Here is a 16,854-nt window from a genome sequence, read left to right on the forward strand (position 1 = left end):
AATATGACGAATCAAAGATATGACGAAATTTTAAAACCCGAATTATTTGCTTCACCTAATTCAGATTCTTTACCTTCACCTCCTGGATATATAACGAATTCAAATTCATCAGTAAGTAAAACAACATCAAATAAGATATCAAAAAAGGATTCGAATGAAATGAAAACACTAAAATCGAAGAAAATTTGGGAATTGGCAAGTGGTCCCGCAAAATCAGTGCCAATGAATGCATTCATGAGTTATATGACCGGTAATTCGTTACAAATGATACCAGTTACAATGACATTAATGTTACTTTGGAATCCAATTAAAAGTATCTTTAACGACACTAATCCATTATTTTCAAAATTAAAGAGTAATGATAACTTCAAAGAGATTCTAATTGCAAAATGTGTATTTATTTTATTGCAACTTTTAAATATGAGTATCGGAGTTTATAAATTATACAAAATGGGATTAATACCTCATACAGAAGCAGATTGGTTAGCTTGGATGGATTATAAACCAAGTCCACAAATTTTATATAATTAATAATATTTTCCAAAATCTTCATTATGATTTGATTGTTTTGTCATATATTTGTTGTAAATTAAATTTACTGTATTTCAAATAATCTTCGACAACACTCATTCCAACATTGGTTTTATAACATTCAACAATTATCAATTTATCATAGTTTTTTAAATCAACTGTATGATTATGATCTCGACCAATGGTTTCAGCCACAAGTTTTTTAATTTCATCTGAAGTTAAGATACTAAAATTCTTCCTAGATACTTGTATTGCAAATTTTATTGGTTTCTGATCTTTTTCGTTATGAAAATGAGGTTTTAAAATTCTTTGAGATAATAATTTTAATTGTTCTGTTGGATTTTCTCCAGTTGCAGAACATGAATCAGTAATTGGAGTTAATTTTTGAGTATATCTTGTATTTTTTACTCCAGAATTATAACAATCTTTTGAAATATCATACACTAATTTCACTGGATCTATGGGTTTTTTAGTTTTGATAAATACTACACATTCACAATCTAGTTTACTTGGTTGTAGTAAATTTGATTTTTTATTTTTTGTAGTTACTTCCAACTCTAGAAGTTCAGCTTTGATTTTCTCTTCAATTGACAACTCTTTCTTGGTTTCGTCATTGTCTTCATCGTCCAGTTTTTCAATCAAGTCTTCTACTTTCTCTGAAAGTATTGACATTAACTCTTCTATTGCCAATTTTTCTTTGTTTCTTGCACACGTTACATATATCCCTGACGTATTTGGATCCAATGTGGTTGATGAGTTGGGTTTCTGTTTCTTATATGACGAACTTTTCAGATTTTCTATATGTTTTCTTTTAGCCATTTTCAAAATTCAGATTTGTAGTAACCATCATGACTCTGCTTATTGAAAAAAAAAAGTTCCTATTTTAGTCTAATTTCGCGTTGATTATTAAGTTTGGAAATTGGCTGCAAAATATATTGCAATCTCTACAAACGAATTTCAATCTCTTGCTTGAATATTTAATTGCACGGAAGATATTAAGATAGACTGATGAATTTGAATTAGATTGTAAATGGTTGTAGAAAAAGCGACAGTCAAAGTTCTGATCCTGAACGTATAAAGTTTTGGGACCATTTTCATGGTATGAAATTTGGGAATTACAGAAAAGGCTATGACTGAGTACAACGTGTAATACAACCTCATCTACTAATAATCCCGGTCCTTATTGATTTTGAGACTGTCTTTCAACATAAGTTTTCACATAGCTTAATAGAGCTAGTTGATGTTGGTAACTAAGATTGAAGTAACGTAAATGACACATTCAAGAAAACCTAAAATGAGAGCATTGAAGCGTTAGGTAAATCAATGACGAGCAAAGCAAAATAGTTCAACGGCACTCCATTGGCATTAGATAGGAATACTGTATCAAGATGTTCCAAAATGTGATCCAAATTAGGTACGTATTGCATATATTTTTTGTGCATTATTTCTTACCACTTAATTCAGTTTTAATATTCACACACAAAAATGTGTAAGAATTTTCAATAGAAAACATAATAGTTTAATGATAATGCAAACACATGATCTCAACAATCATTTAACCATATGACTACCTATAATCAGAGATATAAATGCTGACGTTACCACTAGACTTAATTCTTCACATAATAGATGTAGGTGGTCTTGACTTAAAAGATGTCTTTGGTCTATATCAGGTAAATAAATTACTCAGACAGAAATTATATCACCCATATTTTTGGCATGTTGTTTATAACAAAACAATTAAACCACTTTTTGACCAGTTGGAGATAGAAAGGAAAGTTTCAAATTATTTCGACGAATGCAAGATTTTTTATCATTGTGAGTTAGAATTGCAACATAAGTTGAACAACTTGAGAGATACGGCTATGCCAGATCCTACAGGACTTATCACACTATTGATGAAATTACTTTGTAGTTCTTATTCAAGGATTGAAGAGTTCTGTAAAAACACATATTATTTACCAGCTTTGTTGAAAATTATGAGAACAGAAGAATTTCACGTGTGGAATTGCTTAATAGAGGCGGAGTATGACTTTACATTTAATCGAATTTGCCCCAAAAATTTGACTGACACTTCGGTGCAGAAGTCTATGCTTTTTGACATCTCAACTGAAAAGGCTAGTATTGTCCAATTTTTCATCCACAGTCAATTCTATGAGATAGCGACACAACATATGAAATCCTTCGACATTTCAAATCTATCTCCAATAGTTTATGAGAAAGTTTTGTTTTATGCAAGTCTACTGGAAGAGTCAAATTATAGAAGTCTTTTCTATCGCGGCCGCTTTATCAATGATTGGAAAATGATAATGAAGAATAAGATACTACCTAAAATACTACCGTACTATCATGAAATACCTATTGAAGAGTTGTTTTTGTTGTATTTGGATACTTGTATAAGGAGTATGCTATCAGTCTTGGCGGCTAAAACAGTGAATCATAATCAACCTTACGTTGAACATATGGACATTATGAAGTTGTATAATGGACATGGGAAAGTTTGTTCATGGGTAGTCTATGCTTTTGTTTTAAAAGTGATTTATGAGACTTGGGATTCCTTTAATTTTGGCGTCTCATCAACAAGTTTAACTCATGCAATTTGTACCACATCAGGCATAATAGCAGGAAGTTTTGCTTACGTTATAATAAACCAGAAACTATACTATGAAAGACTTGGGAATAGCGAAAACTTTAAAAGATCAAAACTAAACGTTGAATCACTTTGGATTTTTTATAAATGCCTCCAAGAAAATAGGTTTTTATCTTTAAGATCTGTAGAGATCGAAAATGGAATCAAAGATAATTTGGATTTCCGCTATTCGAATACAGATTTTATGACCACATCTGTTCAAATATTATTCAAGTTGAGTAATTCCACTGGTGATAAAAATTATCCTGAAGATATTATTAGCACATCCAATCCATTCAGAAGAATTTGCTATGCAATTGAAGAATTTGATTCTAAATCTCGTGGCGAGGTTGTGAAGACCAGAGCTAGCTATGGTATAGTTCTAAGACGAATTGGAGACCACCAAAAAGTTTATAATATCACTGGATGTATTGAGAATGTATCGAATGAGAATATAGTTCCTTGGAAATTTGAGGACTCAGATGATATCATATCTTTGATTGCATTGATAAGATTTAACAATTTATTTTTAAATTGCTTTAAAGCTTTAAGAATTGATTTTGACAATAGAACTCTCAAATTTATTTCATATAAATAGATATATAGTTGTATAAATATCTTGAGTGAGCATTTAGTTACGATTCATATTCTCAATTGGTAGTAAAATTTCTATCTTTTTCTGTTAGTAATCCTTAAATCTTTATGATGTCATTAATAGGATCTTTACAATTCAACTCATAGTAAATGTTACTAAATACCAGAAGACGAGGTACTAATTTGATTTTAAGAAGATTCAAGCATGTGTTGGGAATTGATTTAGGAACAACTAATTCAGCTGTTGCCACCGTTGGTTCAAGTAATGAGCCTTATATACTAGAAAATGAAGAAGGTAAAAGAACTACTCCATCAATTGTGGCATTCAAAGGTGACGAGACTTTAATTGGATTACCTGCTAAAAGACAAGCCTTACTCAATCCAAGAAATACATTTTTTGCAACAAAAAGATTAATTGGTAGAAAATTTGAAGATCAAGAGGTTCAACGAGATATAAGAAATGTACCATATAAAATAATACCTGATAAAACTGGAGATGCAATTTTACAAACTTCCGAGAACAAGAAAATAACTCCATCAGAAATTGGCGGGCTAATTTTGAATAAGATGAGAGATGTAGCTGAAAAGCAATTGGATTTGAAAAATATTAATCAAGCAGTCGTGACTGTTCCAGCATACTTCAATGACAGTCAAAGACAAGCAACGAAAAATTCAGGCAAATCAGTAGGGATTGATATATTACGAGTCATAAATGAACCCACAGCTGCTGCTTTAGCATACGGATGTGACAAATCAAGAAAAGAAGGTATAGTTGCAGTGTTCGATTTTGGAGGTGGAACATTTGACATCTCAATATTAGAAATTGAGGATGGAGTTTTTGAAGTGAGAGCTACTAATGGTAATACACATTTAGGGGGTGAAGATTTTGATATTGTTTTAATGAATTATATACTAAATGATTTTAAACAAAAATATGATATTGATTTATCCAATGATCATTTAGCTGTTCAAAGAATAAGAGAGGCCGCAGAAGAAGCGAAGATTGAGTTATCCAAGGTTCCCCAGACGGAGATCAAAATTCCTTTCATTCATGGAGACAAACACTTAGATATAACATTGACTGAAGACCAATTGGATGAGATGACCTTACCATTGATCGAGAAAGTAATAGAGCCAGTAAAGAAATGTGTGAGGGATGCTGATTTGAAATTTAAAGATATTGATGAGGTTTTGTTGGTTGGAGGGATGACAAGAATGCCTAAAATGAGAAAAGTTGTAGAAGAGTTGTTCGGAAAAAAGCCAAGTACTGCAGTGAACCCAGATGAAGCTGTTGCACTTGGAGCTGCAATACAAGGAGCAGTACTTGCAGGTCAAGTTAAAGATGTTGTGTTGCTAGATGTGACTCCTCTATCATTAGGAATTGAAACATACGGAGGTATCTTTAGTCCTTTGATACCTAGAAATTCAGCCGTACCTATCAAGAAAGAGCAAATGTTTTCAACAGCAGTTGATGGTCAAACAGGAGTGGAAATAAGAGTATATCAAGGGGAAAGAATGTTGATTAAAGACAATAAATTGATTGGTCATTTTAAATTATCAAATATACCGAAAGGTCCAAAGGGAACTCCACAAATTGCAGTGGAGTTTGAGATTGATGCTGATGGGATAATCAGTGTCAGTGCGTCTGATAAGACACCTTATCCCAAGGACTCACCTCATTATGGGAAACCTAATAAAGTCTCAATTCAAGTAACTGAGGTAGGATTGACAGATGCTGATGTTGAAAGAATGATTACTGAAAGTAATAGAAACAAAAAGCAGGATGAAGAAATGAGAAAATTATATGAGCATGCTTCAAGAGCAGAACTTTTATGTACAGATACTGAAATAGCATTAATACAGTTTGGTGAGCTAATGGAAGAGTCAGAAGTTAAATCAATCAAAAGATTGATGGAAAAATCTAAAGAAATGATTGACAACATTAGGAATCATAAATTGAAAGATCCCAAAGTACTTAATGATACACTTAATGAGATGCAAAAGGAGTGCATGGAAGCTATAAAAAAAGTCGCCATAAAACAGGAAAAGGAGAAGGTGAAAGAAAATGGGGAAAACAAATTGTAAATAGAGGCTATAGAATACAATCATGTAAGCTTTTGACATTTTTTCTTTTGTGTATTACTTTATTCGTCAGTTTCCATTCTATCACCACTTTCATCAGTGTTTTGTGGTGGTTGATCTTCCGAAGGTTGTTCATCATTATCACCCTGATTACTCGTCCTATTTCTTTCATTCGTAACAGAATCTAATTTATCTAGCCATTGCTGAACATTTTCCCCATCATATGTTACAAATTCCTGATCTTTTCCAACAATTGCCACGCTAGTATTTTTTGAAGTTAATTCTACATCTTGACTCAATGTATCTCTCAAAGCATATAATCCATGAGTTATTAATTGTTCAGTGGACTCACTTGATTTAATTTCATCCAAATTCCTTTCCAAATACGTTCTTGCTGCTTGAGATCTAGCTCCAATTGCAGCCCCATAGTATTCTAATACAGATCCAGAAGGTAAGAATTCTAATAAATGAGCACCGGTTTCATCATAACCTGCAATTAATAACCCCACACCATAAGGTCTTGATCCATAGCTTTGAGTATTTTCTTGAGCTTTATCAGCTATCGTTAAAGCTGCTTTGTATGTTTGTATAGGACGATTAAAAATCATTTTACATTGCATTGCTTGTTTTCTTAAATAATTAGATAAAACTCTTGCATCAGGTGCCAAACCAGCTAACGCCACTCCCATATGATTGTCAATTTTTATAATTTTCTTTTGATATGATCCTAACTCTTCTGCATTTCGTTTCAATGCAACCAATACGACATGATTTTTAGAAATCAATCCCACTGCAGCACTTCCTTGTTTAATGGCTTCTAATGCATATTCTACTTGAAACAATCTTCCAGTGGGTGAGTATGTCACTGAATCGTTGTCGTAATTATTTCTAAACATTACTTGGGTGATCAATTGATTGGGAAATGGTTCAAACTTGGATGAATTTTGCCACTACAGGGATTATATAATTCAAAATGTGAGTTTAACTTTTTTCGCATTGTTGAAAAGTAGACACAAAAGTTACCGCGAGTGCTACCATATTCTATGGTTGATCTATATCGACACATCCAAATTCTACAATTAACTTATACAGTATATATGAATAAAATATAATCATGCGATGGAAGTATACATATATCTAATCAAATAGAAAACTTTAAAAGGTAGCGTTATATAAGATTCAAAGCCCTCAAAACGTCACAATTGGGCATAGGCATGTTTTCAGCTTGTTTTAGTTTTTCCGTATCTGTAGAAAACCAACCAATTGCATCTTCTATTAATTGATCTTTTCGTATTTGTTCTCTTGAGCATTTCGCCCTTTTATCTTGTATAAATAAGTTCTCTACTTTTACATCATAATTTCTTAATTGCTTTCTTGATTTGTTTTCATATTTTTTAGTAAACTGATCATTCACAAAAAATGGTATATCATGACGTGGCGTTCTTCTTTCTATGTTGTACTCTCTACTAGGTGTGAATGAATAGTCTGGGGTTGAGTCGTCTGAAAATAAAGCTGATAATATAGGAACAATGAGGATAATGAGAATTGGGAATAAACCTTTTAATCCTTCCCAAAGTGATTGTGGTGGTTGTGGTGAATCTCCTGATTGTTGAGTTGGTCTTGGAGCCGTTCTTCTTGCTGTACGTCTATGCCTCATGAAAGGATCCTGTCCTCCCCCAAAAGATTGAAAAGTAAATCCATTTCCTCCAAATGTAAAAGTAGGTCCTTGTCCTCCTCCACCAAAGAACATGTTAAATATATCTTCTTCAAAAGCATTATGCCCGCCTCTACCAGCACTTGCAAATCCAGATCTACCAGATGCAAATGGACTAGAACTAGAATTAGAAACTCCAGAAAACCTCGAGGTCGGATCAGAACCGGTTTGATCAAATATAGTTTTCTTCTGAGGATCACTCAAGACTTCCCATGCTTTATTAACTACTTTGAAAGCCTCAGAAGACCTAGGATGTGGATTTTTATCAGGATGACACTTTATTGCTAGTTTTCTATAAGATCTTTTTATTTCACCTTCTTCAGAAGTTTTTTTAACTGATAATATTTCATAAAACTGATGACTTTTATACGAAAGAACTTTGAGTACAATTGCTTCTTGTTCTTTTGTATATGACATTTCCGTAATACACTTGTGATTTGAATTAATGAGTAGGGTATACAAGTTTTCGTATTGGTGGTTTGATTTCTTCGATTAATTATTTCATGAAATATTAAAGATTCAACTTAATTATTTTTAATAGAGTGGCATAATCTTATTTCTACAGACAAAAAAAATTAGATTTAAAACAAATTATTCAATACTGTTTTCATAAACTTTAGTGCGCACTAAATGAACCCTTCTTCCTGTTGTTATCATGCTGTTGTTTAAAGTACGTTATAGTGATAATCGAATCGATCTAATAAGTCTTTGCATTGATCGGTATGAATTTAAAAGCAAGGTTCCGATGTATCACCGCTCAACAAACACTTCTCATGTATTAACACTAAATGATACAAAAGTACTCTACCAAAACTGAAACAAATTTATTTACTTATCAGTTTAAATCATAGAATAAGATCCGCAGCAATTAGTCATTCAATAGTATTGCAACGACAACAACATCATTCCACTTATATCTCAATATGGCTAACTCAACGAACTACGTTGTGAATTCTTTGTTGGATACAGACTTATATAAGATATTTATGCATGCTGCGGTTCACAAAAATTTCCCAAACGTACCTGTTAAATATGGTTATACAAATAGAACTCCTCAAATGAAATTGAACACAGAAGCAGTTGATTGGTTAAAAAACCAAATCAATCATTTGGCTGATTTGAGGTTTTCTGATGAAGAATTGCAATATTTGGAGAAAACTTTACCCCAATTACCAAAAGCATACTTAGAATATTTGAAAGGTTTTAAATTTGATCCTAAAAGACAGATTAATTATATTGAGTCAGATGAAGAAAATTTTGGTTTGGAGATAGTTGGGAATTGGGATGAAACAATTTTGTATGAAATACCAATTTTGGCATTGATCTCAGAGGCATATTTTAAATTTGTAGATACTGATTGGGATTACAATAATCAATATGAAATCGCAAAATCGAAGGCAGAACAATTAATACAGAATGGATGTAATTTCAGTGAATTTGGAACTAGAAGAAGGCGTTCTTTTGAAGCTCAAGAAATTATCATCAAGGCAATTAAAGATGTTTCAGATGAGAAAGTAGCTGGTACCTCAAATGTATACTTTGCTATGAAATACAACCTACACCCTATTGGTACTGTTGCACATGAATGGTATATGGGTATAGCGTCAATTACTCAAGATTACTTACACGCAAATAAATTAGCCATGGATTACTGGATTGACACATTCACAGCAAAATATGCCGGATTAGCGTTAACTGATACTTTTGGTACTGACAACTATTTAAAATATTTTGTTGCACCTTATGTCAATGAGTATACTGGAGTGAGACAAGATTCTGGGGATCCGGAGTTGTATGCTGCAAAGATTGCAGTACATTATGAAAAATTAGGTATTCCTAAAAATTCAAAAACAATATGTTTTAGTGACTCCTTGAATATTGAGAAATGTATCAAATTTAAACACACTGCTGAAAACCTAGGGTTAAAAAGTACTTTTGGAATCGGAACTTACTTTACGAATGATTTCAAAAATTTAACAACGGGTGAAAAATCTCAGCCTTTGAATATTGTGATAAAGATAAAGGAAGCAAATGGTAATCCGTCTATAAAAATTAGTGATAATATCGGGAAAAACACAGGAGATGCGAAGACGGTCCAAAAAGTCAAAGAGGAGTTGGGGTATACCGAAAGAGTCTGGGAAGAAGGTGATGAGTCTCATCGGTGGTAGGTATATAGGCTTTTAGGTTCATAATTATTTATTAAGGATGCATACATAGTTGCAATATGTAGAATCGAAATTCGTTGGTAGCGTGAATTATTTTTCATGATCTTTACATACCGTTTTCTTGTTAATTTGTGCATCAATCATCTTGGAAAAAGACTATGGAACTCAACCATGACAACGTTACAAAAGTTTTATCTTTTGCATCCTCGTTTGATAATAAATCCCAGCAGCAAGAGGCGGAACGTCAATTGAAACAATGGGAGGTACAAGTTGGCTATCACTTATTGTTGCAAAACATCTACACAACTCAAACTGAAGACTTGCAAATTCGTTGGCTAGCCACAATATGTTTCAAAAATGGGATAGATAAATATTGGAGACTGTCGAGACAACATGCTCTTACGAAAGAAGAAAAGGGTCAAATTATTTTGAGAGCATTAGACTCAATATCAGAACCAAATGAACAGTTGATAATTCAATATGCTGATGCAATTGCTACAATTGCAAGATTTGAATATCCCAATGGGTGGAATATATTCGAAAATTTGATTCTGAAACTTCAAAAGGCAGTGGAAACTGAGGATGTCTTTACGCTCAAAAACACTTTGGTTGTAATGAATCTTGTAATTAAAATAATATCAAGCGTTAGAATCGGGAGTTCACGAAAGGAAATGCATACAAGAAGTCCAGAAATTGTTTCAATACTCAAGCAATTGTACGATCAATTTTTTTACATGTGGACTGAGTCAGCCAATGAGACATTGATGCGAATTTGTTACTTATGCTTAAAAAATTTGCGAAGAATTATGCCAGAAGGAATTGAACAGTATCATAAGAACCAAGTGGTCTCCGAATTTATTGAATCTACAATTGCTCACTTTCAATTGCTTTTATCAAATAAAGAGAAACACTCTCAAGGAGTTATTGACAAATTTGTGAATTCTTATAGTAAGCTTTACATTTCAATGCTTAATTATAATCCAACCAGCTTTATACTACTTAAAAGCTCTGACGAAGTTATAGCGTCAAATTTATTGATTATTAATTCCCAGGCACAAACCATTTATGAAGGTGATGAATTGTACGAAAAACTAGCTTTGAAAAGTTTTAGTATCATGAAGAGATTGACTTCGTTCTTGTTTAAAAAAGGTGCCTTATCATTGAAACAAAAAAGTGGAAAAGAAGATGTACATTTGGCAATTACAAAGTTGAATGATAGATTTTTCCAAACTGACGATATCATTAGACTCTGTGATACAATTACACTTTGGTACATGAGATTAAGAGAGCAGGATTTGGAAGCTTGGAAAGATGAACCGGAAGAGTGGTTTAATCAAGAACTTTCTAGTAGCTGGGAATTTGACATTAGAGCTAGTGCCGAAAATTACTTTCAAGATTTGATTAAGTATTTCCCAAATCAGTTGACCGAATATCTACTTCGCAAAATAAGCAAGGAATTAAAGTCCGATGATGTACTCACTCAAGATGCTTTATTATGTAGTTTGCAATTGTCTTCTTATTCGATTGCGAATAACATTGACTTTAACACCGTGTTACAAGAGTCTTTGATTCCAAATTGTCACAATTCCAACATTCTTCAACGAAGAATATGTTTGGTTATATCTGAATGGGTAGGTGTACAATGTTCAAAAGAACTGAGAAAACTAATTTATGAAATGTTGTCACGTTTTATTCATTTGGGTGACATGGTGGTAAAGCTTTCCGCAGTAAGTTGCTTGAAATCATTAGTGGATGATTGGGATTTTGATAAACTAGATTTTGCCCCGTTTATTGAAAGTTTTTTACTGTCGTTACTCCGTTTGTTTGAAGAACTGACTACCACTGAATCAAAATTATTCGTAATGAATACTTTATCCCTGATAATCGAGAAATGCAATCCGATGATTGAACATGGTGTTTTGTTGAAAATTTTGCAGTTAATTCCACTGTATTGGGAGTCTAAAGATGATGGGTTCATATTGAAATCAGCAATATTAAGAATGTTCAAAAATTTAATTGTTTCAATGAATGAGGATTCATACCACGCGGTTCCACTTGCAACAGAATTAATAAGACTTACTTGCACACCAGAGTCTTCTTTATACTCGACTACTTCAGAAGATGGATATGAAGTTTGGTTAATTCTATTACAACATTTGCCCACCGATGTCAAAGATTCAGAAGTGAAAAATTTGTTTAAATTGGTACCCTCAGCACTTTTAAATTCCACCGAAATACTACCTACTATTTTATCGATTATTAGAAGCTATACTTTATACATGCCTGAGCTTTTTGTTCAGGACGCACCATTCGAGATATTAGCAAAGTATTTGAATGACATGAGAGATGACTCCTATGATATTTTTGTAATTTTAATGGAAATTTTGATAATAAATCCTGATGATCTGATTATAAGAAAAATGCATTTAAGTGGTTTACTAGAAAGTATGTTCAGATATGGCGTGAATGATGAGAACAGTTTAATCTTAACTAGTCGAATGTTCATATTATTTAGTCGATTAACAATGCTGTCATATTTTCGAGAAATGATCGATGAAGGGGTAGACGTTGCATTCTTTACCAAATGGGTAAAAAATCTTGAATATCAAAATAATGCTCGAGATAAGAAGATAAATTTGATTGGATTACTCAATCGTATCAAAAATTTGCCTCAAAACTTAAAATTAGATGTGATTAGAAAAACCTTATACTTTTTAGAGGAACACAACGAAGATAATTATGGAAGTTGTGAGCATTATAAAGGACATTACCTATATTCCGATATTGATGAATATTCATTTTTGGATTCTAATATTAAAGCACCTTATGAAAAAATAAGATATCAAAAATTAATGGATGATTTTGATTACGTTTGTTCAATAAATTTATTCCAATATTTGGGGAACTCAATAGGAGTCTTGAGAGAGACAATGACAACTCAAGATTTGAAAGTTTTGTTTTCATCAATGGATGAATATATAGTTGAGCATTTGAGTAAAATAGATAAGTTAAATCTGCGTTAATCACGTGATCAATTTTTTTTTTGTCATAGAAAAACAAAAGTGTTGCAAAAATAAATGTTACTTGTTTCACAACAAACCACATCAACAATTCATATGCCAAAATAACAAAATGACAGGTTCTGTCAAAGTGTTAGTCGATAACTTTGAGCAATTGAACAACCATATTAAGGACAGGAATGGTGAATTATCACAAACTGCAATTGGTTTAAGCAAATTGGAATTTCATAAAGTCAATTCAAATATACAACAATTGAATCAAAATACAGTTGCCACCAATAAAGATGTTTTAGCATTGAAAAACTGCATAGAAAAATTTATATTATTAATATACCTGGAGACTATTTTTGACAGTAGAATTAGTTGGATCTTAATTACATTATACGTCAATCCATTTATGAGGACTCATTTACTAAAAGAGATTAAATTACTTTGGCCAATTTATTTGAAAATTAGAATTGAAACAGAAGATGTTATATCGTTAAATAATTTGATTCATGATGCCTTGATCAATTCTCCATCGTTGAGCTGGTTGAGCTCTAGAGTGTTATTAAATTTGAGCGATGACAATACTTTATTCACAACAATCAAAAAACAGATTAATACAAAAGAAAATCTTGCATTGTTTGACCACATGATTAATTTAAATCGAAGCTTTTCAACAATTATGAATTTGATTCAATTATTTACAAAACTCGGACTAGAAAATATTTTTCTTCCAAATTGGACTGGGCCACAGATCAATTATATTCGATCAAGAAATCCTAATTTCAAAAATTTATTGCAATGTAGCATCAAGTCTAATTTTGAATCATTTAATGGAAAATGTTTAATTCAACCAATTGATTATCATTTACTTAATTTATGGATTTCTTCAGAAAATTCAATGATATGTCACTATATAAATTTAAAAGCATTTGATTCCTATAAAACCTTACCTCAAAATACAATTAAATTAAAATTTGTAACTACAGGTGAAAGAAAAACTAGATCCATGACTCAGCTGGTGGAAAATTATTTAAAATCATTTGCTGCTAGAACGTGTAATGGTGTTGATGTGGAAAATTTGACAATTGATGTTACGATTAGTGAAACCTTACATTACAATTGGATGATTAACTATTTGAAAACTTTTAAAAAATTTAAACAGCTGAAAATTACAGAAATTATTGAATCACCCGAGATTTCAAAAGTTCCTTCAACTCATGAAAAATTGAAAGTTTTTGAAGCTAGATCACGTAAACTGACATATAAAACAAAGAGAAGTAAAAGAAAAAGATTGGCAAGTGAATGGGATTTAACATCAGATATTGATTCAGTTGATGCTATTGTTGATTCTAGCGCAAAATCTACAAACTTTGTTGAAAATAAAAAAGCAGAATCTATTTCAGAACGTAATAGTGCTGGAGCTAACTATAATTTGAATTATGATTTGGAAACTCAAGATGATGTGGGACCAGAAGATACCTTTTTGAAAAAAGTGATGAACGAATCAATGTCAAAACCTTCAATTGTTAAACCTAAACATGTCATGAGTAGAGCAAAAACTGCACCAACAAATACCCCAACTAACAAGGTAACTACTGCTGCCGATATTTATGCTACTCCATCAATTACAAATATCGAAAATTCAACAATTATAGATAGTCAAGGTCTGGAAATAGTAAAAGCTCCAACGAGAAAGAAGAAACGAAGAGTTGGAAGAGCTACAACGGCATATGCTAGAACTTCCACACCAGTATATACTGAACCAACTGAATATATTAATAATACCACAGAAATGGTTAAGTTTGATGATCCAATAAATGTCATGGATGAAAGCTTGCAATTATTCAGATCAAATTTAATAAATAAGATGAAGATGGTTGAATTTCATTTTTTCAAAAAGCAAAATGATTTACAAATGGAAATGGAAGAAGAATTTGAAAAATTGCACCTGAAACAAAGAGCTAAATTAAAGGAACTTCAAGAATATTGTTCAAATGAATTAAATAAAATTAATATCCCAAAAATTTAAATATGGCTCTAGCAAATTGAGGTGGGTTATCAAGGTATAAATGATGACCTGCATTTTTTATAATTTTAAATGATGCTAAATTTTTGAGATGTTTTTCTCTAGATATTTTGTTTATTTCATTTGTCATCTCAAGACCTGCTTCATCATTCATCCAATCCTTGTCACCATATAACCATAGCGTAGGTAAGTTCATATCCACAAACTTTTGAGGACATCTATCTATAAGTGGTAATTTGGCCAATGCACCAACCGATAATATTCTTGTTATTGCATATTCTCCTGATCCCTTACCGTTAAATACCCTATAAATATAATCATGCATATTCTGAAAATTTTTTTCATTTTGATAATAAACATGAGCAAATCTATGTGTGGTCCATCTTGAAATCATTTTAGATTTCACAGGACCAGAATTTCTAATGATTGCAAATGGTGAATAATTATGTTCCCACATATAATCAAAAACTTTTCTTCCTCTTGATTTAGGTGCTTCTTCTATTGGTTTGCCTTCGACTATGTCTTCTTGATCCGCCAACATTTCTTGTTCTATTGAGATTTTTGGTTCAGTTTTGGAATTGTCCAATAATGAAAACTTACTCGTTTCAACTCCAACTGGACTTATAAGCACCAATTTGTCTATAATGTTTGATGTGAAGCCTTTGTTAGTTTGTTGGTTGTACTTTAGAGCGTAAGCGCAACTTAAATATCCCCCAAAACTATGACCCATTAATACAAACCTTTTAATATTTCTTTTTAGTCTCCATGTCTCTAACGAATCAATAAACCAATCCTCGACCTTGTAAATATCTGATTTTGTTTTAGCTGGCAATTGTGGAAATTTTGGTCTTGAACTTAGTCCAAAACCTAGCAAATCAATAGCATGTATCTTACAACCAGGTATAGAACTTAGTTGATCAAAGTTGTCTATAAATAAACCCAATGAAGCAGCATATCCATGTATCAACACAAATTCTTTACATACACTGGGATTAGGATCCTTTTCTAAATTTTCAATATATAGCTCATGAATGTATTGATTATTTCCAATATCTGTATTTATAATTGATGCTCTTCTTTTCCCATCGCTCTCAGGAAAGAATGATAATTGTGATAACAACCTACTTTCTATTTTTGCATCGTCATAGTCTGAACTCCAACTTTGCTTAAACCAATCCTTCCAACTTTGAGTCCATGTATACACTGGCTTTTGTCTACCGTCTTGAAATTCATTTATTTTTTTGGGTTTCTGTTGAGATCCAGTTGATGATGTGGTGGCGGTTGTGTCTGAAGATATAGCTGATGCTGATGAAGTTTGTAAACCTGGATTATTTCGAGATTGGTCTTGAGTTGTTGACATTCCTGTAAGCTTTTCACCTAGTCTATATTTGTCTATTGAAGTTGAAGAAGAAATAAGTGTGCTTTTTCAAGCTTATCATCTAGACTATCTGAATAATTTTAAATTCGGTGGAGATAAAATTATACTTCACGTCAAGCGAAGGAGATAAGAGATCTCGGAAAAATGAAAAAAAATTACCGTTAACCGTTTGATAAAATTATCTTTCCGAATAAATACCAAATAAGTTAGTCATGTTAGCATTCAACAAGACTTAATAATATAAATGCTCATGTTCTGCCCTGTTGTTGAAGTCACCTAATGAAAACCATAACGGTAAATACAATATCGACTTCACTAGTTTGTTACACTTCACTAGATGTTTTTCTCCATTTTGATTGAGAATGTTTCAACCAACTCCTGATGATTTTGATTTGTATAAAGAACCCTTTGTATTTAGTTCGATCTAATTACAGAGCACATACCAACACGAATTTAAACGATTGGTTTAAGCCTGATATTAAATTGGGCCAGCAATGAAATTTTGGTCGAAAATAATTGAATACGATGATTCCGTAGAGTATTATTAAGAGTTGCATTCGTTTAGTCTAAATTTGGGATTAACATTAGCAGGTCTCTCATTTGAACTTTTGCCAAAGATAAATGGAACGACTTTAGGTAGAGTATCTGCTCACATTTCCAATAGGGTCCGCGTCATATTCTTCCCAAAATGAATTTCTTTGATGATTCCGATAGTTTTAGTTCTTTC

The 16,854-nt window shown here is 32.1% G+C and overlaps 9 protein-coding genes across 9 annotated transcripts; 5 read left to right on the forward strand and 4 right to left on the reverse strand. All coding sequences in view use genetic code 12, as the record gives it.

Moving 5' to 3' along the window:
* Window positions 1–3: 3 nt before the first annotated feature.
* On the forward strand, window positions 4–531 carry KGF55_004966 (chaperone; the record flags this gene model as incomplete). Its single annotated transcript, XM_051759926.1, has 1 exon — window positions 4–531. The coding sequence occupies one exon, from the start codon at window positions 4–6 to the stop codon at window positions 529–531; it is 528 nt and encodes a 175-aa protein (XP_051612129.1).
* A 21-nt stretch (window positions 532–552) lies between these two features.
* On the reverse strand, window positions 553–1,350 carry KGF55_004967 (putative tRNA acetyltransferase; the record flags this gene model as incomplete). Its single annotated transcript, XM_051759928.1, has 1 exon — window positions 553–1,350. One exon carries the CDS (start codon window positions 1,348–1,350, stop codon window positions 553–555), a length of 798 nt encoding a protein of 265 aa, XP_051612130.1.
* Window positions 1,351–2,429: 1,079 nt separating this feature from the next.
* KGF55_004968 (uncharacterized protein) lies at window positions 2,430–3,758 on the forward strand (the record flags this gene model as incomplete). The annotated part of the gene is made up of 1 exon (XM_051759929.1): window positions 2,430–3,758. One exon carries the CDS (start codon window positions 2,430–2,432, stop codon window positions 3,756–3,758), a length of 1,329 nt encoding a protein of 442 aa, XP_051612131.1.
* A 146-nt stretch (window positions 3,759–3,904) lies between these two features.
* Window positions 3,905–5,839, forward strand: KGF55_004969 (Hsp70 family ATPase; the record flags this gene model as incomplete). Its single annotated transcript, XM_051759930.1, has 1 exon — window positions 3,905–5,839. The coding sequence occupies one exon, from the start codon at window positions 3,905–3,907 to the stop codon at window positions 5,837–5,839; it is 1,935 nt and encodes a 644-aa protein (XP_051612132.1).
* A 59-nt stretch (window positions 5,840–5,898) lies between these two features.
* PRE5 (proteasome core particle subunit alpha 6) lies at window positions 5,899–6,732 on the reverse strand (the record flags this gene model as incomplete). The annotated part of the gene is made up of 1 exon (XM_051759931.1): window positions 5,899–6,732. The coding sequence occupies one exon, from the start codon at window positions 6,730–6,732 to the stop codon at window positions 5,899–5,901; it is 834 nt and encodes a 277-aa protein (XP_051612133.1).
* A 272-nt stretch (window positions 6,733–7,004) lies between these two features.
* On the reverse strand, window positions 7,005–7,967 carry HLJ1 (type I HSP40 co-chaperone; the record flags this gene model as incomplete). Its single annotated transcript, XM_051759932.1, has 1 exon — window positions 7,005–7,967. The coding sequence occupies one exon, from the start codon at window positions 7,965–7,967 to the stop codon at window positions 7,005–7,007; it is 963 nt and encodes a 320-aa protein (XP_051612134.1).
* A 506-nt stretch (window positions 7,968–8,473) lies between these two features.
* On the forward strand, window positions 8,474–9,718 carry NPT1 (nicotinate phosphoribosyltransferase; the record flags this gene model as incomplete). The annotated part of the gene is made up of 1 exon (XM_051759933.1): window positions 8,474–9,718. One exon carries the CDS (start codon window positions 8,474–8,476, stop codon window positions 9,716–9,718), a length of 1,245 nt encoding a protein of 414 aa, XP_051612135.1.
* A 155-nt stretch (window positions 9,719–9,873) lies between these two features.
* KAP120 (Kap120p) lies at window positions 9,874–14,726 on the forward strand (the record flags this gene model as incomplete). The annotated part of the gene is made up of 3 exons (XM_051759934.1): window positions 9,874–12,589; window positions 12,873–14,599; window positions 14,706–14,726. 3 exons carry the CDS (start codon window positions 9,874–9,876, stop codon window positions 14,724–14,726), a joined length of 4,464 nt encoding a protein of 1,487 aa, XP_051612136.1.
* Window positions 14,727–14,732: 6 nt separating this feature from the next.
* On the reverse strand, window positions 14,733–16,109 carry KGF55_004974 (uncharacterized protein; the record flags this gene model as incomplete). Its single annotated transcript, XM_051759935.1, has 1 exon — window positions 14,733–16,109. One exon carries the CDS (start codon window positions 16,107–16,109, stop codon window positions 14,733–14,735), a length of 1,377 nt encoding a protein of 458 aa, XP_051612137.1.
* Window positions 16,110–16,854: the final 745 nt, after the last annotated feature.

This window comes from Candida pseudojiufengensis, assembly GCF_024610245.1.
Source record: "Candida pseudojiufengensis strain CBS 10847 chromosome Unknown scaffold10, whole genome shotgun sequence".
Taxonomy (NCBI): domain Eukaryota; kingdom Fungi; phylum Ascomycota; class Pichiomycetes; order Serinales; family Debaryomycetaceae; genus Lodderomyces; species Lodderomyces pseudojiufengensis.